Below are 21807 nucleotides of genomic sequence, written 5' to 3'. Positions count from 1 at the left end.
TTACTATTTTCTCCCCCTAATCAGATTGTTGTGATTTTGGTGCTGCTGTGGTTCCAGCTGGGCTTAGCGGCAGTCGTGGCTGCCGTTATCGGCATTCTGTGCCTGACGCCCTTGCAGTTCTTTCTGTGCAAGAACATAGCCGCCGTCAACAAGAATTTCCTGGTAAGGGTTTTTGTTGGTCGTATACCCCTCTCTCTCTCTCTCTCTCTCTCTCTCTCTATATATACATAAATGTGCATTAAGCTACAAATGTCCTTTAAAATCTAATTCGCTCTACCTCGGGATTAATATATTTTTATAGATGTTAACCGAAAGGGAATGTTTTATTTGATAATAATTTCGTCCTCTCGTGGGTTCGAACCAGAAGAGTCGGTAACATCACTGAAGCCCTAATTCCTCCTCTGTGCGCCGGTTCGAATCCACGAGAGGACGTAATTATTATCGACTAAAAAATTCCCCTTCGGTTAACATATATGAAAATGAATTAATTCCGATGTAGAGCGAACTGGATAATAAAGGATAAATGTAGCCTAATGCATGTATATGAACCACGGTGATGTGATATAAAAATTCATACAATATATATACCACGAATAATATTTCTCCTCCCGAACAGAGCGTGAGCGACGAACGCCTTCGTCAGACCCACGAATTAGTGACGGGCGTCAAGCTGGTGAAACTGCACGCCTGGGAAAACGTGTTCGTCAAGAGAATCACCAAAGTCCGAGAGAAGGAACTCGGCCTCTTGTACTGCGACTCTATCCTCCGAGCCCTCATGAGTGAGTTACCCCTGCCACGCGTTTTCTCTTGAGATTCAACTGACGTAGCGAGGAGGAGATTGGAGGAAGTGAAATACAGAAGAATGAGAAACCGGGTTGGGAATGGAATGGAATATTAGAATTGAGGCCACAGGCCAGGCGCTGGGACCTGTGAGGTTATTCAGAGTTGAAAGGGAATCTGAGGGCTGAAAGGTTTGAAAGGTGTAACAGGTGGAAAACTTTGTAGTTGCCATATGAATGAATAATTAGGAGAAGATGGAAAGTAAGATGGAAGAAAGAGAATAAGGACGGAGGTACAGTTAGGGGAATGATAGGGGTTGCGGCTAGGGGTCCGAAGGGACGCTGCAAAGAACCTCAATTAATTCCTACAGTTCACCGCATGAGGTTCTCTGACGGCACTACCCTCCAAAGGGGTTCGTCGTACGGGGGTCCTATCAAGGTTTACTGAGACTTGGAAATCCTTCGTAAGACCTCACGTATGAAGGAATAGGTGTCGCTAAATCTTTTACCCTCTGTCCACAGCCTTCTTGACGCAAGGATCCGGAGTGGTGGTGTCCCTGGTAACCTTTGGTCTATACTCCCCTCTGGAAGGCGTCGCCCTGGAGCCCTCCAGCGTCTTCTCGGGCCTGGCCCTCTTCCAGCAGCTCACTGTTCCCCTCTTCATCTTGCCCATCATCGTGTCGCATTCGATCAGAGCTAAGGTCAGTTACAGAGCCGCTTCATTTTTCTTCTTTCTTGACTTTTCATGATGCTGAATGTTGACATAATAGACATATAGAGATAAATAGATCAACTGATTTCAAATGACAGGCATGGCTCCAAGAAAATGAATGATAGTGATCATTTCCAGAGTTGATCTGAAGAATCATAAATGAGCCCCTGTGCACAATGCGTTGTATCCAACATTACCTGCTACATTCACCCAAACAGAAGGCTCACCAGAAGCGCGTCAAATCCTCTTATACACATAAAAGCCATTCATGCCTATTTTGCACAAACTCTCTTTCTATGCTGTGTGTATATACATTTCTCACCTTTACAGTGTTGGTAACAAATACTGCTTAAACATTTCACTTACAACCTCCACTTTCTGTCACTTGCATGTAACTGCCCCACTTCACTTCCATAGAGGAGAGTTGGTTCAACAATCCCTTCATACATTCCAACATTGGCTTCCACAGGCACTGTTAGTATCCTCCCAATCTTTTGCATACTTTTACTTCCTTCCTTGCTTCACCTATTCAGTGACAAGAACACAGTGGTGGCAGTATGTAGAAAGAAACCCCTAACGAGCCTTCAGTAAAATGGTATACCGTTCCAGAGCAGCGCACAGCGCCTCCGGGAGTTCTTCAGTCTGCCGGAAGTGGAGGGTCCCAAGACCCCCAGGACGTCCCTCATATTCAGCGGCCAAAAGGAGAGGCTGTCGAGAACTGGCAAAAGTCCGAGAAACTCGAAGGATGAGAAAATCCTCAAGGGGGCCAGGTTCACCCCCCTGGAGCAGCTCTTGGAGGACACCCGGGTGAGGAAGAGAGAGGAGGTCTTTTCAATTATTAGCTAATTCAATCACTATCTCATTCCTCGTTATTCGTAAATCTTTCGACATTAGTTAAGAACAACAATTCGGTCTTACTGCCTTTTTTTTTCTTTCTATTTTTCTTGAAATATCTAAGATGGACTTGAATTGCATTTGGGCTTGTCAGTTTCCCAGCAAAGTATTATTTATTATATATAGATATATATATATATATATAATTATATATGTATATATATAATTTTATATATTTATAATATATACCTATACATGTTTATATATTTATATATCTATATATATATAGAATATATATATATATATATACATATATATATATATATGCAGTATATATATATACACACACACACACACACATATATATATATATATATATATATATATATATATATATATATATACATATATATATATATATATATATATATATATATATCTATATCTATATCTATATCTATCTATATTATATATATATATATATATATATATTATATATTCATGACTTACAATATAATAAGTCAAGCTTTATTGAAAATTTTGAAAAAAATAAACTGAAAATCAAGCCTTAAGAAACTACAAACTGTATAATCTACCGAAGAGAACAAACTTAAATAAGAAGAATAAAGTAATAAGGTGAATAATCAATAAAATCAAATCAAACGTACGACCACATGACGAACAATTCATTTTATAAACTTAATCTCCTTCAGCCGTCGTCAACGTATTCGAACGCGTCGACGGACTCGGCTTGGTCTTGCAAAAGGGATAAGGAAAACAGGAGAATCTCGGCCTCCGGCGAGATCTGCAGCAGCGATTCGGAGGAGGAGAGAGAATTCGAACGTTGGAAGAAGAGGAAGAGTGGTAGGTGGTTTTGCAATGTTGTTTTTTTTATTGTTGTTGTCATTGTTATTTATTAATCGTTAAGAGTTGTGGTGATGCGAAAAATGATTATGATATTTGCTTTTTTTACTTTTTATTGTTTAATCTTGATGCTTTTAATTGTTCTGGAAATATCATTACCAAAATCATCACTTCAACTATCATTCTTATTGTTTGTAATGGCATCATTAGTACTAGGGGAGGCAGTGAAAGTAATATATATGATAATCATCGTCACTACATTTTATCACTTAATAAAAATCTCTAGTATTGCTTTATTAGCTTGATAGTAATATCAGTAGTAGCAGGGGCATTATTAGAACAATAATACTCTGTAAGGTACCTAATAACTGAACTAGCAATTGCTATTATTATTATTAGTGTTTATTATTATTACTATTAATTAAAAAAAAAAAACCGCATCAGTAGCATCACCAATGATAGTAAGACAGTAATGGTAACAATTATATAGTAATAAAGACAGTCGTATCCCTGCTGCATTTAGTCAACTCGTAGTAATAGCAACAGAAGGATGTAACAAAATTTAGGCCAAAAGCCAAGCGCTGGGACCTATGAGGTCATTCAGCGCTGAAAGGGGAACAGAGGGAAAGGGGTTGACAGGTGTAAACAGGAGGGAAACCTCAAAGCAGTTGCACTATGAATCAATTATTACGAGAGGGTGGAAAGTATAGTCAAAGAGATGGAAGGGGCTGCAGCTATGGGCCGAAGGGACGCCGCGAAGAACCTTAAGTAATGTTCTACAGTGCACTGACGGCACTACCTCCCTACGAGGGACTCGTAGTAATAAGAGTTGTAGCATAGTAGTAGTATCTAATGAATGAACTGACGAATCTCATTCATGTTTCTCACGACAGTGCTGGAGAATGAGGGTCGCAGTGTTGCAGTCAGCATCCAGGGAGGTTCCTTCACCTGGGACAACAGGAAAAAGCTGACTCTTCTGGACAATGTCAACGTGTCTATCCCTGCAGGTCAGTTGGTGGATCAGTTTACACTCTCCCCCCACCCCATTTTTTTCCAGGGGTCAAGTTTCATCTTGACTCGCTTGATGATTGGGCAGATTTGGGCGTATCTGAATAAGAGGTCAGGTCTGACTTGTCTGAGAGGTCTGAGTTGAAATCTATAATGAAGGTGTCAGATTTGACCTGATTTCACGAGTGATCAAATTTGACCTTACATTTGTGAATGAAAGAATAAGTTTTTTTTGGTAATGTTAAAATATTTCTCTTTTATCAAGCAGTTAATCTTAGACTATATTAATTTCTTTCTGAGAGTCTGATCTGACTTGTTTAACAGCACGAAAGGCAAAATTTGACCTCAAATACAGTATGCGAGGCCAGATTTTATCTAAATGACAGCAAGAGAGTAAGATTTGACCTTTATTAAAACATAAGAGGTCAGCTTTGACCTCTTGTATAGCATGTAAGGTCAGATTTGACCTCTTTTACAGCCTGAGAAGTCAGATTTTGACCTCTTTGCTGCACGAGAGGTCAGATTTAACCTCATCTACGACATGAGAGGTCAGATTTGACCTCTTACATCTGAAGTTAACTTCAGACATTTGTACCCAAGAAGACCGTTTGGGCACTGAGCAGAATCAAAATTGACCTCCTCACTAAAAACCAGTTTTACCCTTTGACCCTACTTGATGAATGGTCAATTTTGACATTATTTTATCCAGAGATAGGAACTGAATACAGTTATCTATAATTTGTAAGAATATTTACCATTATAATTATTTTGTTCTTCGTGGAACGTTGTACAAAACATCCAGAGCATACAGAATGAAGGCACTACCTTGACCTGACCTGCGGATCGGTACGTAACGACCCTGGGGTGATGAATGGCAGTACTGACCCTCTCTTATATTAATGTTTATTTATGTGGTTTTGGTGTACTATTCAATAATAATAATAAAAAAATACAATTAAACAATAGGAGCTGAATGAAGTACGCTTTATCCACCTGTCATTGCCAATAAAACAAAAAACACACATACTCCCAAGCACACCCACAAGATAATAAAAGAAAAAACTATTCTGCGCTCACCATTTGGCGGAAAATGTCTGGCTTAAACCGCGATGCTTCCGGTTTCATAATCCTCGGCAAAATCGGAAGAAGATGAAGAGACGAACGGAGGGGAACCAATGTCGTTTGAAGGATAAGCACCAGCCGGACGATTACTTGGACCAGACAGACTTAGCGCTAAAAGGTCATTAGCTTTGGAAGTGGTGGTGACGTGAAAATGAATTTGAATAGAGTAGTTTTTAAATAGATAGAAGAGCTCGGAATCTTTAGACAACAGTCACTGATGCAATTTTTCTTCAATTGCTGAATTGCAGATGAACCCACTTACAGAAAGGTTAATTATCGTCTGTTTCATGTATGTACACACACACACACAGCATAGCAAAAATACACAAATACCTTCACTACACACACTCATAAACTAAAACATATACACACAGATACGCACGCACGTATGAAAATCCCTAAATGCTATCCCAGTATGGAAGACAACTATTTAAGACCGCATTCCGTCTGTTAACTTTAGTTATAAATGAAATGGGCTATTATTCAACAGTGGTAGGTCCCTGCTAGGAAGGACAATACAGATGGAGTTACTATCTCCATGGAAATATATATATGTATATATATATATATATATATATATATATATATATATATATATATCATATATATATATATCAGTACATAGGTTCCGGATTTCTTCACACTTTTTGGATACTATCATCACTGCAAGCCTTGAATCCAAATGAGGAAGCTAATGGAGAAACCCCATCTCTTGCTGTGAGGATTCTGTATTAGGTGAGAGGTTTAGAATAACCTCATCCTAATTTATCGTGAGTGGGTTCAAATCCCATCACAGCTAGAAACTAAGAACCCCAACAGGTAAAGCAATACTCTAATTGTGAACAAATAAGATAAATAACTAAGCAAAATAAATAATACAAACGCCAAATAAACCATGAATGGGATTCATATCAGCCTGCTTAGCAAGAACAATAGCTCCAAGTTTGGATTTTAGAAGTTCCAACGATTCAACTGCAGGATTTCCCAATGCCGTGATATTTCCTGTTGACTTCAAATTGACAATCTACTGTAAATATTTTAATTAATTCTGTCAACGTGCTCACAGACAAGGGTTTGTCCTGCTATCTGCTTTCTAACGTATCAGATTTTAATACAGCATTAATAGGCACTTTGTTGCATAATAGATTCATCAAAACTCACAGGTCAAGATTCAATATTAATTTGTACATTATTTAACTCAATTGCTGTCTATATTATTCCTTATATATGACGGATACGTACAGGATACAATGTTACTGTACATCCCAAAATGAAGAACTAATTGCTGGCTGGAGGAACTGATCTACTGTGTGTTTTTGAGTTTTTTTTTTAGCGATCTATATAATACTCTATCTATAAAACTCTGAAACGGTAGGTAAACGGGGCCGGTGCTGCTTGTAGATTTCCCCTTCTCATCCTCCCCCTATCGACCCTCCCCTCCCCAAATATTCAACATCAACTGATGTAAAAGTCACAATACATCATAATCAAAAGTTCATCTCCCTTCAGTAAATCCTTCACTTACTTTAATGAAATGATACAGTGACATTTCACTTAACTCTTAGTATGGACTCTCATTATTCAAATCCTTCCACGCAGGAGGACTGACCGTGGTGATTGGCAGCGTAGGATCGGGGAAGACGTCCTTACTCCAAGCCCTCCTCGGGGAGATGGTGACCTTGAAGGGCCAACTCAGGTGGACTGGGTAAGACAGGACTTTCATTCTTACTCCTTCAGGAGATTTTTTAGAGTGAACATATGAGGACTGGGAATCTCCTTACAGTGGTTTAATATTGCTCTCTCTTCCTTCTATAGGTTTTTCACTTTCACATATCTTGCGCTCCCTCTGTCTTTCTACTTTGTTATTGTTTGAATAATTCTCTGGTTACCTGTCTCTCGTTCATATGCACAATCACTCTCTCTCTCTGTATATATATATATATATATATATATATATATAATATATATATATATATATATATATATATATATATAATATATATATATATATATATACATATACACTTGTGTGTGTTTGTGTGAAGTACTGTTTTCTCTCTCTCTCTCTTTCATAATGACCTGTCAAACGGCCAGCTCTCGCGACCAGAATAGATCATCGATTTCAGATAAATCATCTTACGACTGTTTGCAAGGTCATGTTATAGAAAAGGTCATCCTGACCTTCTCAGAAATTAGCGAGAGGGATTAGATTTTCTTAATGTCAGAGATTATTTGCAAACCTACGATAACGTAAATAATTCATGAATTATTTATGTGAGCAGAAGAGGGATAATGATATTTATTGTTAAAATGATAATGAGAATGGTGATGATGATGATTTGTGATATATTAGTGATAATCATAATAATCCTATCAATAATTGTAGTTGTTGTGATAATAATATTATTAGTGATAATAATTATTATGAATAATAATAGTAGATAGCAAAGCTGTATTGTTCTGAAATATAACCACCGATTAAATAATTCCACAAAATACATTCTATACACACACACATATACATATATATATAAATGTATAGAATGTATTTTGTGGAATTATTTAATCGGTGGTTATATTCCGGAACAATACAGCTTTGCTATGTATTATTATTATTATTATATATAATGTATTTTTTGTGGAATTATTTGATCGGTGTTTATATTTCGATTAATACCGTTTATTATTATCATTATTATTATGATCATCTCAACAGCTAACATTATCAATATGATCATTAAAATTCCTACTAGCATCACCATCATCATTTTCATTATCGTCTTAACAATGGAATGATCATCATCCTTCTTCTGTAGACAAATAGTCCCTGAATTCCTGGTCCCAAATTAAAGAGGAGAAATGAGAGAACCACAGAAAGTGAAAGAAAATCAAGTCTGTTGATGCAGCCATGATGTTGAATGAAGAAGTGAAACATCTGGTCTTCTCGTCTAAAATCCTTCCGTCTCTCTGTCTCCTTCAGGGAAATGTCAGTAGCCTACGTCTCGCAGCATCCTTGGCTCCTGAACGCCACCCTGAGGGATAACATCCTCTTCGGGCGTCGCCTCCTGGCGAAGAGGTACCAGAGGGTCCTGCAGGCCTGCGCCCTCAAGCCGGACATCGAGATACTGCCTGCGGGGTGAGTGTTGGGGGCCATTGGGTATCACCTGTAGGGGTGGGGCATGTTTCTTTCATAATCAATTTGGTGAGGTCTATAACTATACTTCTCCTCATATTTTAAATAATGAAACATGCCATTCAGGTTCCTTGGTGTGCTATGCAACAAAGACCCTATCATTCTGACAGGGACTGAGTTTGGTCTACGTAGCCCCTCCATGTCTGAATCCATGCTTCTTCTCATATCAGCCTATCGTCTGCTTTTATTTTTAATTAAAGATCCTACCATTTTTGTTCCCTGGTCTGCTAGGCAACTACTAGTAACCCCCTATACTTCTTACAAGGAAATCTGTCGCCTTGATTTTTCCTCACTGGAACAATAATTCCACTCATCTATTCCTCATCCAGAATTACCATACCAGCCCCGGTCAGCCACCCAGACTGTCACGCTGTCCTCCTTATTTCTTCCTTTAACAGTCACCTGTGCAAGTGTTCCCAACCTTACACTGAATCTTTCCACTCAGCATGATTAATTCTGCCTCTCCTTTGTCTTTCGCATTCACCGAATCTTCTCAATGCTACATCCCTTCAGACAACATGTCTCCACTCGAATCGTTTACCTACTTCCCTTCAGAGCAACTTATTCTCATTATATTTCGTTTTCACATTCCCCTCTCGAATTCTTACTCTCTCTTCTCTCTCCTACAGAAATACACCCATTTATATATATATATATATTATACTATATATATATATATATATATATATATATATATATATATATATATATATATATATATATATATATACATACATACAAATACATATATATAGATGAATGTATATATAAATAAAAGTATATAATCACTTTTATAGCGTCAATTTTCTCTGTGTTCTTTCTATAAATTTGATAATTTCCTTTACTCCACATTCTCTCTCTCTCTCTCTCTCCCCCTACCTGAGTTTAATCCTATTAGTCTTAATTAGAGAATACTCAGTCTTTTCCTTCAAACACCTCTGCGGATAAAGTAAGACATCTTTGAAAAAGTAAGGAACTTAAACAGATTACAATTCAGGTGCCCCAAAAAACTGGACCTAAGGAGAACAAGGTTATTCAAGAGGATTAAAATCTAACTTCTCTTTTGGCTCTGACTTTAATTCACCTGTAATCTCTAGCCAGGCAAGTAACGAGTATGCACCCAGTCTCTGAGTTTGATATATCGCCATGGTCTCTCCATCACCATACTTAAGCAACTTTGGGTTCTGGACCACCGCAGCACTTCCCTTTATCAGATTAATTCTTTTATTCCATTTTCCGCGGCCGAAGAAGGCGATCCGACTTCTTAAGCTGTCGCTGAGGCGCTGGGCCGTGAGACATGAGCTCGTCTTGAAAGCAGCTTAAGGACTAATGCTGACTGGCGTTCCGTCGGGTACTTGCTGTCTCCTCGTCTGTTGATTGCTCGCGAGTGTGGGAGAGAGAGAGAGAGAGAGAGAGAGAGAGAGAGAGAGAGAGAGAGAGAACTGATCATAAACTGACGGCCAAGCAACAATCGGAGTGCAGTCCCATTGCAGAACAAGTGTAGCCATGATGAGTTGATGGCTACAACATCTGTCGCCAGAAGAAGATGAATGGAACATAGCAAATATTTTTCTACTATTCTTTCAGAGTTCAAGCCTTGAGGATCAGAAGATGAATGGGGAATTATATAGTTGTTGTTTTAATATTTTATGCCTTATGTGTATCAATATTCAACAAGAATACTTGATATATATATAATATAATATATACTATATATATATATATACTATATATACTACAATATATATATATATATATACAGCACATAATTATATATATACACATATATATAACATACATTAACTATATATACATATATATATATATATATATATATATATACTATATACGTATATATTATATCATACTATACTATATATACATATATATATAGATACACATTTATATATACTAATGTTATGTATATATATATATATACTATATATATGTATATTATTTAGATATACATAAATATATCTTATTATATATATAATTATATATATATAATATGTTTATTATATTATATATATACTTTAAATAAAATTTTTATACATTAAATCAGTGTAATATCATTTTATTTTCCATTCAACAGCGACCAAACCGAGATCGGAGAGAGGGGCATTAACCTGTCGGGTGGGCAGAGACAGCGAATAGCCATCGGGCGGGCACTGTACTCTGATGCCCGAACAGTCATCATGGTAAAGTATATGTTTTTTTTTTTTTTTTATCTTTTTTTAGTATACGTACGTAAATTATCTTGTCTGGCTCCATAGAAGTCATTTGTTGTTATAGTTATGATTATCATTATACAGAAGATGAACTCTATTCATATGGAACAAGACCCCGGCATCGGCCACTGACTTGAAATTCAAGCTTCCAAAGAATACATTCACTAGGAAGGAGTAAGAGGAGGCAAAGGGAAATACAGAAAGAAGAGACCTTACTTATTAAAAGTGAAGAAAACAATTAATAAATTTATTAATAAACTAGTAATTAGATAAAAACCTATTAAATACAAGGAGAATCTTCGCTTGAACTTCTGAAGTAAAAAAAAAAAAAAAAAAAAATCCCAGATTCCAATATAGAAACCCAGCTCTCACGAATAACTGGTCTTTTTCCTCTTCCCCTACCCACCGCACGCCAGGACTCGCCCTTCTCTGCCCTGGACAGGGGCGTGGCAGCTCAGGTGTGGGAGGAAGGCGTCCTGAAATTGTTGCTTTCCCGCAGGAGGACGGTCATACTTGCCACCCATCTGACTCACCTCGCAAGACGTGCTGATAAGGTGATTATTATTATTATCTTTTATTACAAAAATATGATTATTATTATCAGTAGCAGTAGTATGACTGGAATTTTGAATGCATTGTAATATATATATAAGATATATATATATATATATATATATATATATATATATATTATATATATATCTATAAATGTTATATACCTCTACAAATGCCTTTAATATCCAATTCCCTCTACCTTGCAAGTCCTGATTTCTCCTCTGTCCGCTGGACGGTGGTTCGAACCCATGAGAGGACGAAATTATTATCAACTGAAAAATTCCCCTTCGGTTAACATATATGAAAATATATTAATTACGAGGTAGAGTGGATTGGATATTAATGGACATTTGTAGCTCGATGTATGTATGTGAATCATGGTGATGTGATTAAAAAAAATATATATATATACATATATATAAATGTGTTTGTCTATAAATAGACATGTACATAGAAGCATTTAAATGTGTGTATATGTATGTGTATATATATATATATATATATATATATATATATATATATATATATATATATATATAATATATATATATATATATATATATATATGTATATATATATACATGAGTATATATATGTAGTTATGTATTTAGAAGCATTTAAATGATTGGTTTAGTAATGTCTGACAACTGGGCTTTTCTCTGATTACACACCCCAACTAGTGGATACGGCTATTTGACGAAAAAAAAATACGTATATCTCAGAAAGACTTGTTATGGTCCAGAATTTAGTGAGCCAGAACATTAAAACTTAAAAAAAAAGTATTATTATTATTATTTTTTTTTTTTCGTGTGATATTCGTGACCCGCAGGTAACCATTAACAACCTTCCAGGTGTTGTACCTTGAGGGAGGCAAGATCAAATACCAGGGGTCTCCTGCAGAGATAGCAGCTTCTCTTCCTTCTTTCTGGAAGGAGTGGATAGTCGACGAACCCCTGAGGACGTCGGAGAGAGGACACCTGGAGGGTAGGACTGCCAGGGAGCGATGGAAATTGCTGCGGACAGTGACAAGGATCACCATACAGAGAGCCTCCATCTCCCGGGCCCTCAGGAGAGAGGGGAGAGAGGAGGTAACCATAGACGCGACAGCAGTTGACTATCAAAGAATTGTTGGTGATAACAGACATGTTCCTTACATTGCACTCAGGGTTTCATACGTTATCACAGACACATTTATCCAACGAAAGGCATAGGATCTCTTCCTTTATATAGAAAAGAAGAAATCGGTGACATCGTTCAGTAGAAAGAGCCATTTCGGATACTGAAAATTAACCTTAGCTAGCCTAACATTTCCTTTCTTCAGTACATTGAATCCGGTTATTTGGAATGCTCATCTAGGCTTTGCTGCCAGATCTGATTTTGATTGACCAATCTCACTTTCTGTCTGCAGAACTATGCTGCTCTTTTGAAAAAGCCCTTTGGAATGTTGAGGTTTCACGCAACCTATCCAAACCTGACTTGACAAAACTTAATTTATTCATGCGGACCAAGATGAGGCTAAAAAAAATTCCATTGAGGCATTTCAATGTAATCTAACTTAAAGAACTTAGAAGACCCCAATTTAGGTACACAGGAAGGTGCCATGCTGCGTTTGGGAAATCCCTCTGAAACGGTGCATCCTAACCTGACATAAAACTTAATTTGATATGATCCTCTTTCTTTCATTAACGTAAGAAACTGACAGCTAAAGAAAGCCCAATGGGGTTTCTCCCTCATCTCGCCTAACTGGAAACACTTCTGGTCTACAAACGAATGACCCCTAATATTAGAAAATCCATCTAAAACACACCAACCTAACCAAATTTAGGATGATCTAACCCAACTCACCTCCATTCTGCAGAGCAAGGAGCCTCACTACTGGGAGAGCCCTGTGAGACACTACAGCATCAACCGACATGTCAGTCACAACGCCCTGCTCCCAGGGGATGAATGTGAGTATCTGCCTGCCCTTACACCTCCTCTCCCCAGGCACGCTTCCATGATGGAAAAGAAGCCCCTCTTCAGGTAGGTCTTCCTTTGGTAATGCCTGTTTTCCAGTTTCCTCTGTGATTTTGCAAGAATTTGTCCAATATTCCATGTTATTCTTTCATGTCACTTACATCTAATCTTCATTTTTCATGTAATGTTCATCAGAATTTATTTACTTATTCTAATGTCTCATCATTGTATTGGAAGATTATGAATGCTTTCAAATACAATGGAAGATTCTGGGTATGAATTCTTGAGCACTCATGAGGCATCTGACTTGTTATTTTAGGGTCTCCAGTCTCAGCAAATTTAGTTTTTCCTATTGGCCCCTTAATTTTTTTGTAACATTCTTGGTCTGTTATCCACCCCCTTGTCTCTCTCTCTCTCTATCCCTCTTGCTTACTGTACTGTTCCTCCATTCACTTTTCCTCCCTTATTCTGTCTCCACAGAATCAAATCGAGCGCTCCAGCCCTAGGCCGCAAAGGATCTCAGCCACCCCAGAAGTGTCTTCCAAGACACGCCAAAAGTCTCCCTCCTCAGCCCAGGCCCCTACAGAGAATGAGGTCGTCCCCAGCTGTAGTTCCCCATGGCAACATGCTGCAGAGGCTCTTCTCCAGTGCCTCCATAAGGTAAAATATATAGTTTAATCAGCTCATGAAAGCTAATCACTTGTTGGCTATGGTCACTGGGAATGAATGAGACACATTCTCCAGTTTTCATGAAACGTTAGTTTATCTTCAATAAATGCTCATAACTGATCAAACATTTTCCCAGATAATGATTTCTTTTCCAGAAGTTATTTTGTTTCCCTTATTCCCCTTTCTGGTCTTTTCTTATAACCGTAGGCTAACAGATGACAATCTGTCATTTTTTTCTTCTCTCAGCTCGAACAAGACGCCCAACACATCTGGTGATCTTTCCAGGTATTATTTTGCTTCTTTTATCACTAGATTGGCTTTTTCTTATAAATAATAAAGAAACAGACGGCACTCTAACACTCTTCTTCCCAGACTGAACAGGGAGCTCAGCACTTCTGGTGGTCTTTCCAGGTATTACTTGTAGCCTCCAATCGCTAGTTTGGTCTTTACACTTGAAAATAAGCAAACAGACCACACTATAATACCACTTCTAGTTGTCTTTCTACAAGTCACTTTCCTTATTGCTCGTCACTGGTGTGATCTCCTTCAAATGCAAACTGATGTTATTCCAGCACTCTTCTTCTCCTCAGGTCAAATAAGATGCCCAGCACTCCTGATGGTTTCCCCATGTGTTATTCTCCATAACTTCTATTACTATCTAGACCTTTTTCCGACGAATATATACAGATGACAATCAAACGCTCTTCTTCTCCCTAGGTCGAACAAGAAACCCAGCACTTCTGGCTCAGACAAGTGGCATCTCGGCCGCATCCTTACTTCCAACAGTATAGGCGAGGACGACCTTGAGGAGGACCTAGAGCTCGAAGAAGAGGTTCCCTTAGCTGACGACGTGGAGAATGGGAAACTTGTCTCTGAGGAGGAGAGGGAGAGAGGAAAGATTTCCAAATGGAATTATGTGGTCTACATGAGAGCTTGCGGCTTAGGCTTATGTTTGAGTTACCTGATCTGTGCATTTGCTGGACAAGGTGTGTTGCCTTTTGTATATCTGTATTTTTGAATGAAAGATAAATGATTACACTCATTATTCTACTGTTGCAGTACAGTTATCTTGTAATGCTATGACAGTTATTAACAATAACACTTTTCAGGCTAAAATACTTGTTTATCCTTTGTCAGAAGTTTAAAATAGTAATTATAGGTCTAATTCACTTATTCCAGGAGTATCCGTGGGCTTAGACTTTTGGCTGGAAAAATGGTCAGGGAGAGCTAATGCCTGGAATGCAACACACCAAGATAACTGGAAAGAGCCCCAGTCTCTCCTGGGAAGGCAGACTCCTCGAGAGGAGATAACTCAGAATATTTCAGAGCTTTACAGTGACTTTGTTAAGGAAACAGTAAGTGTCATGTACACACACACATACATACTTCTCTCTTGTTACATGTTATTCTATGTTTTCCCTTCGTGGACAAGTTTCCTGAAGCTTGCGCTCCAGGCTGATGTCCATCTAGTCCAGGCCTGTACCGAGGGGAAGGGGGGGGAGTTGGGGGGGGGGGGGGGGGCCGGCCGGCCGGCGGTCACCCAAAATTTTGGAAGTCCATATTTTCTGACTAGCCTTTTCATTGAACTGTACTTATAAACTAATAAATAACAATTTTTCTATTAAACATTAACATCATTCTTTAGTAGCCGGAAATACAAGTGATAATTGGAATATGATACAGGCCACCATACTTGTAAATGATTTGAAGTAAAATTCTGTTAACCAAGTCAGTACTTTGAATAACATGTAATCGTGTAGAAGGGCATTGACCACATACCCAATTTTTCTTCTTAATATAACTGAAATAATATTTCCAAGTATTCCATCTTGTATATACCTACATATGCAATAACATTTATAGAAGAAAAGGTCCAGTTTTGGGAAAAACGACCCCCACCTCCATAAAAAAAAAAAACTCTGGGTACGAACCTGTAGTCTCGTTTCATGTGAACTTTTGCACACTGAACTATCATAATTGCAGATGCACGATCACTACCCCATCTACGCGACCCTCTCCGTACTGAGCATCTTCCTCTCGCTCTCCACGAACCTCCTGGGCCAAGTTGCAGCGGGGAATGGGCGGAAGAAGATCCATCAGGATATGCTAATGAACATAGTATCCTGCTCCATCAGATTCTTCGACGTGACGCCCGCTGGGCGCATCATGAACCGCTTCACCACCGACACTGCCATGATTGATAAAGTACGACAGTTTGTTTGATGATATCCGTGAATGCTTAGGTTTCCTTTAGTTACATGTCTAAGCGGTGGTATCAGATTTTCCATGTTGTTACACCTATCCTAATGTTCTAATACTACTAATTAGTAAGATGCTGGCATTTTTTGTAATAACATTCAAATATAGTATTAGAATGATTCAAATTTAAATTGACTTTCAAGCCTCACAATAACTTAAGGTTCCTTACATCCTGCTAAGAACAGTTACCAAGTTTCGGTGATGGTTTTCTTGACACGAAGATGACGTTGAGCCTAAAGGCCTGTCCACACCAGGAAACATTGTTTGCAAACATTGTTCGCAAACTTTGTTTGCAAACAATGTTTCCTAGTGTGGACGGACCTTAAGGTCGACTCTACTCTTCCACCAGCTCTGGGGACCGACAGTAACATCTCTTTCTTTTACTATTGACAGGAATTGGCGAGGTCTGTGACGCACCTCCTGTTCTTCGTGCTGTTGGTCACATCTGCCGTCGTTGTCAACGCCATCATCACTCCCGTTTTCTTGGTTGTAGCTGTTCCCATATGCTTCATTTACTATTTCATTCAGAAGTTCTTCCGGTGCTCTTCCAGGTAAGATGCGGGTGGCAATTGCTCTCTTTGGTCCTTTCTTCCAGGAATGAACAAATACCCCAAAAATTAGTTTTGACCGGGTGTCCAAAGCTGAAAAAGGAAACTCAAATTTCTTCAAACTAGGGAATACACCTTTCTTGATTATTCATCTATTTCTTTACTAATTCACTTCCAGAGAGTTAAAACGGCTGGAGAGCCTTTCCAGATCGCCCCTGTACAGCCACCTGAGCGAGAGCGTCTGTGGAGCAACTGTCATTCGAGCATATGGTGACCAGCAGAGATTTGCCGACGTTTTCCTGCATCGACTCGACACCCACGTCTTAGCCTTCACCTTGCTGCATGCTGGAAACAGGTGGCTTGGTATCAGCCTGGTGAGTGTCATTGCCGTTGCTATTATTTGTTCGTCCCCTCCTGTCGTCAAGAAGCAAAGAACATTCTCATCCTTGGAGGTTCGCTTGAGGAATTGCTATGAAATACCAAGATACTGTAATATGCCACAGCAGTTAAAAATATGCTATTAAAGTATAATACAGAATGCCTTTAAGTCTGCTGTCATAAAGAAATAGAGCATTCTCATCCTTGGAGGCTTACTTGAAGGAAATTCTTGATAGATATGTAGTACTGAGGCAATGCACCACTGCATTTAAACAATAGGCTATTAAAGCATAAAGCAGAATGCCCCATCATCTGGATCCATCTTGAAATCTAACAAAGGCATTCTTAACTCATAATAAACTCCTCAATGAAATTTCATAGGAATCCACTGAAGACTTCTTTTCTACAGAAAGGGAAACAAACAAACTCATCAATCTCATTTGCCCTTCTGCAGGATTACATCGGCGGCATCATTGTCTTCTTGGCCACGCTGGCGTCCCTCCTGTGGTCGACTGTCTTTGGTGACCTGAGCCCCGCCAGAGTGGGCTTAGCAATCAGCTACACGCTTCTGGTGCCCGTCTACCTGAACTGGGTTGTGAGGTTCCTAGCGGACACAGAGATGTGCCTCAATGCTGTCGAGAGGGTTCACCAATACACAACCCTCGGGACAGAAGAAAGCCCTTATGCTAAGCGTCGCCATCGATGTAAGGACTATAATTAGTGTTTGTTTATGCTCGCATGTAATATATATATATATATATATATATATATATATATATATATATATTATATATATATATATATATATATATATAAATTTCATTTGGATCTTAGGCTTTGTAGTGACATGCATATCCAAAAAGTGTGGAGATATTGAGAAACTAAGATGACATTGTGGTTATTACAATCACATACATATCTGGTAAAAAAGTGACCAGTAGATTCTAAATATATGTGATTGAAATACCCACATTGCCGTCTTAGCATCTCGATTTCTTCACACATTTTGGATACACTTGTCACTACAAAGCCTGAAATCCAGATGGAAGACTATGAAGTAATTCTCACATCTGTGACAGGATTCGAACCCGCATCCAGAAAAAACAATGATATCACATTACCAACCTGACTACATTAACCACATGACCACGGTAACGTAACCTCATTCTAATATTCTGGATGCTGGTTCGAATCCTGCCACGAACATTCGACTTGCACCATATTTTTCCATTTGGATCATAGGCTTTGTAGTGACAAGTTTCTCCAAAAATTGTGAAGCAATCGAGAAGCTCCAGGCACTGTGGTTATCACAATTACATTGTGTGTTGTAAATTTACTGTTCATAGTAAATGGAAATGAGAATTTGATGAAATACCGCTGCCAACTTTGGCTCAAACATCTTTATTTCCATTTCCAGCACTCTCTCCTGCCAACAACCAACACTCCAGTGGCATCAGCTCCATCAGCTACCGTTCCACGAGGTCTGCCTCTTATTCCACGCTGAAAACTTTCACTCTTCCCCAAGGGTGGCCTCTGGAGGGAAAGGTCGACTTCCAGAACGTGACCTTGACCTATGACAGGACACTTGAGCCCGTCCTGACCGAACTCAACTTCTCTATCCGATCGGGGGAGAAGGTAATGCAGCCCAATAGTATCTTATAACTTTTTTTTTTTTTCAGCGCAGGTGCAAAATCGTGCAGTTCCCTATATGCTTTTTCTTTGAGTGTCTGTAGGACTTTTGTCATTCCCTACATTTTTCTCATTCAGGTAAATAAAATCATTTAACTTTTCACCAGAATACATACTAAGTTGGAATATATTAAACTTTGCTGTAATGCTTAAAGCCTGGCTACTGCAGTCCTATGATTTGTTGAAGTTTCATAACTTTGTACATAAAAAAATAGTAATAATTGTTTTACAGTTTATTTCACATAAAGAGGTTCAGTAAACTACAATTATCATATTTTCTTTTTCATTGTACTACAGAGTAACAGAAATCATTTAATCTGTTCCCTTGGAATAGAATGTGATATAATTATATGCTTCACCTGCTCCTATTCTTCGGTCTGTTGGAAAAACTTCAGAGATGTATCAAATTTATCGGTTGTTGTAAATTGGTCATTATGGAGGGCATTCTCTTGAACTTTTTACGCCATTTCTTTGTTTACGAAATGACCTGACTGCTGTCACTATTCGAACACACAAATCATTCAAGTTCACCGACCATTGTAACTGTACTTTACTAAGACACACCGAACTTAAACCTCGCGACTTGACCAATATATAGCGATAATTTCCTCGGATATACAGAGCACAGCGTCCATTCTTCGGACCAGACCATCAAAGCTAAATTTTGCTAGAGCACACAGAGCACTGAATTCCACCTTTATTGATTGATATATAGGTTTTAGGCATAATGCCAAGCACTGGGGAAACTAAGGCCATTCAGCGCTGAAACGAAAATTGACAGATAAAAGGAGGAAAACCTCAAAGCAGTTGCACTGTGCATCAGGTGTTAGGAGAGGGTGGAAAGTAAGATGGAAGAAAGAGAATATGAAAGGAGGTACAGTTAAAGGAACGAAAGTGGTAGCAGCTAGGGGCCGAAGGCACGCTGCAAAGAACCTAAAGTAATGCCTACAGTGCACCCCATGAGGTGCATTGACGGCACTACCCCGCTGCGGGGTATTCCACCTTCGTGACCGGGCCACCTACTATATTTCCAAACAGGTTGGTCTGTGTGGCCGCACAGGGAGCGGGAAAAGCTCACTGATCTTGAGCCTGTATCGCCTGGTGGAGTGCCTGAGGGGGAGGATCCTCATCGACGGAACAGACATCCAGCACGTCCCCCTGGCGACGCTTCGGGGATCCATCTCCGTCATACCGCAGGACACTCATCTGTTTTGTGGGACTGTGAGGTGAGGGAACTGCTTATGCTGTGCTTCCTCGGAACGGTTATGACGTTGTATTGAAATAACGGCAATCCATTCAGTAGATGCGCCATAATATGCATAATTTTCACACTGTACAGGTTTTAAATTGTGTGAGATTCCGTTTTTCTTTATATTCACGTAATCGATAAACGAAGAGAAAATCTTAAGATAATGAAATATCTTAATTATGAGCCTATTTTCCTTTAACACCCAAAGATTTATTATTGTACTTGCTCATGATACTGAGCCCGAATATTTGTGAATAAAGATATTATTTATCATCAGTAACACTAATATCACCGAACCGGTTTTCCAGGTTCAACTTAGATCCACAAGAGCAGCATCCAGACGAACACCTCTGGCAAGCCCTGGAAACGGCCCAGCTTAAAGCGTTGATTTCGTCTATGCCTAACGGCCTCAGTAAGTTGAATCTAAAGTCAACGATTTCTAAACGTCTCAAAACCCAAATTAAAGAGAGAAAAAATGTTTCTCTCTGACGGTGTCAGCGCCCAAAAGCGTAACCAGAAGCTCGCTTTTGGGTGGGTGTGGATAGTGGGCTTAGTGGTAAATATAATCAGTACTGATTTGACTGGAATAAAAAAAAAAAAAAAAAAAAAAAAAAAAAAAAAAAAAAAAAAAAAAAAAAAAAAAAAAAACGCTCACTGTAGACGTCTATATCACATTAAAGGATTTACCGAGCGTGTTAATAATTACTCTCAAGTTACAGTCGTTACGTTCCAGGGGAAAATGAATCAACCAAAAGTTCAAAAATTTCTTCATATATGTATATATGTATGTATATATATATATATATATATATATATATATATATATATATATAGTATATATATATATATATGACTGGTAAAAATGTTCTGTAACAACAGAGTTCCATCTAATAAAAGGAGCCCATAAAAACACCAAAATAGAGAAAAAGTACTATATTTCAGAGACTGCTGTCTCCCTCTTCAGGTAGATGAATGAGAAAAGTTCACAGAAAAGGTGGTATTTATACCAAGAGGTCCATCCACCCCCGCTGATAATCTTCCTCTAATCTTCTTAAGGGTTGGTTGAATGAAGACGTTGTCGATCGTGTCCGAAATCCATCCTCCTTTTGAGATGTTCATTACCTGCCTCTCTTTTATTAAGGCCGATTCCATCATTTGACTCTTGTACCGGCAGTTGCTGCTATAAATTACACGTGACAAATTCCAGTTTATTCTATGGTTATGTTCATTTATATGGTTGAAAACCATATAAATGAACATAACCATAGAACATAACCAATGGACAAAGACTTCTACCTTGACAAAATCAACCAGCTCCTTAGCGACACAAACACATACGAAAAACTGACGAAAAATCCCCTCCAAAACGTTCCCACAGAATTTTTTCGGAAAGTAAGATTAATTGGCAAAGACAAAAAGAGTATTGAACTATTAGAGAAATTTAAAGTAATTAATCCTAAATTACCCTATTTTTATGGCCTTCCCAAAACTCACAAAGACAATCTTCCATTCAGACCCATCGTTTCATGTGCCGGTGCTTTCAATTACAAAATTTTTAAATGGTTAGCTGGCCTCCTTTCTCCTTTTTTAGGCACTTTTTCTCCCAGTCACATTAAACATTCGGAAGATTTTTGTCACAAATTCAGAGAAGCACATATACCACTTCACAACATAAAACTTTTAAGCCTTGATGTAGATTCCTTGTTCACTAAAGTACCAGTACAGGACGTTCTTCAGTTTTTAAGGGTAAAATTATCCCCCTAT

The 21807-nt window shown here is 38.4% G+C and overlaps 1 protein-coding gene across 1 annotated transcript in view; it reads left to right on the top strand.

The window, feature by feature from the left end:
* Positions 1-21807, top strand: part of LOC135203013 (ATP-binding cassette sub-family C member 9-like) — a 113725-nt gene that overhangs the window by 88391 nt on the left and 3527 nt on the right. Inside the window, exons 9-30 of the mRNA XM_064232580.1 lie at positions 25-162; positions 617-779; positions 1302-1480; positions 2101-2298; positions 3039-3189; positions 4083-4196; positions 6919-7024; positions 8300-8455; positions 10605-10710; positions 11157-11294; positions 12147-12383; positions 13154-13317; positions 13732-13911; positions 14638-14906; positions 15100-15275; positions 15904-16125; positions 16573-16730; positions 16906-17101; positions 17560-17809; positions 18523-18740; positions 19833-20020; positions 20352-20455. Of these exons, the coding sequence (XP_064088650.1) occupies positions 25-162; positions 617-779; positions 1302-1480; positions 2101-2298; positions 3039-3189; positions 4083-4196; positions 6919-7024; positions 8300-8455; positions 10605-10710; positions 11157-11294; positions 12147-12383; positions 13154-13317; positions 13732-13911; positions 14638-14906; positions 15100-15275; positions 15904-16125; positions 16573-16730; positions 16906-17101; positions 17560-17809; positions 18523-18740; positions 19833-20020; positions 20352-20455 (3811 nt within the window). The remainder of the gene's footprint in view (positions 1-24; positions 163-616; positions 780-1301; positions 1481-2100; positions 2299-3038; positions 3190-4082; positions 4197-6918; positions 7025-8299; positions 8456-10604; positions 10711-11156; positions 11295-12146; positions 12384-13153; positions 13318-13731; positions 13912-14637; positions 14907-15099; positions 15276-15903; positions 16126-16572; positions 16731-16905; positions 17102-17559; positions 17810-18522; positions 18741-19832; positions 20021-20351; positions 20456-21807) is intronic.

The sequence above is a fragment of the Macrobrachium nipponense genome, chromosome 33, assembly GCF_015104395.2.
Source record: "Macrobrachium nipponense isolate FS-2020 chromosome 33, ASM1510439v2, whole genome shotgun sequence".
Lineage (NCBI taxonomy): Eukaryota > Metazoa > Arthropoda > Malacostraca > Decapoda > Palaemonidae > Macrobrachium > Macrobrachium nipponense.
This window is presented reverse-complemented; position numbering and strand designations above follow the sequence as displayed.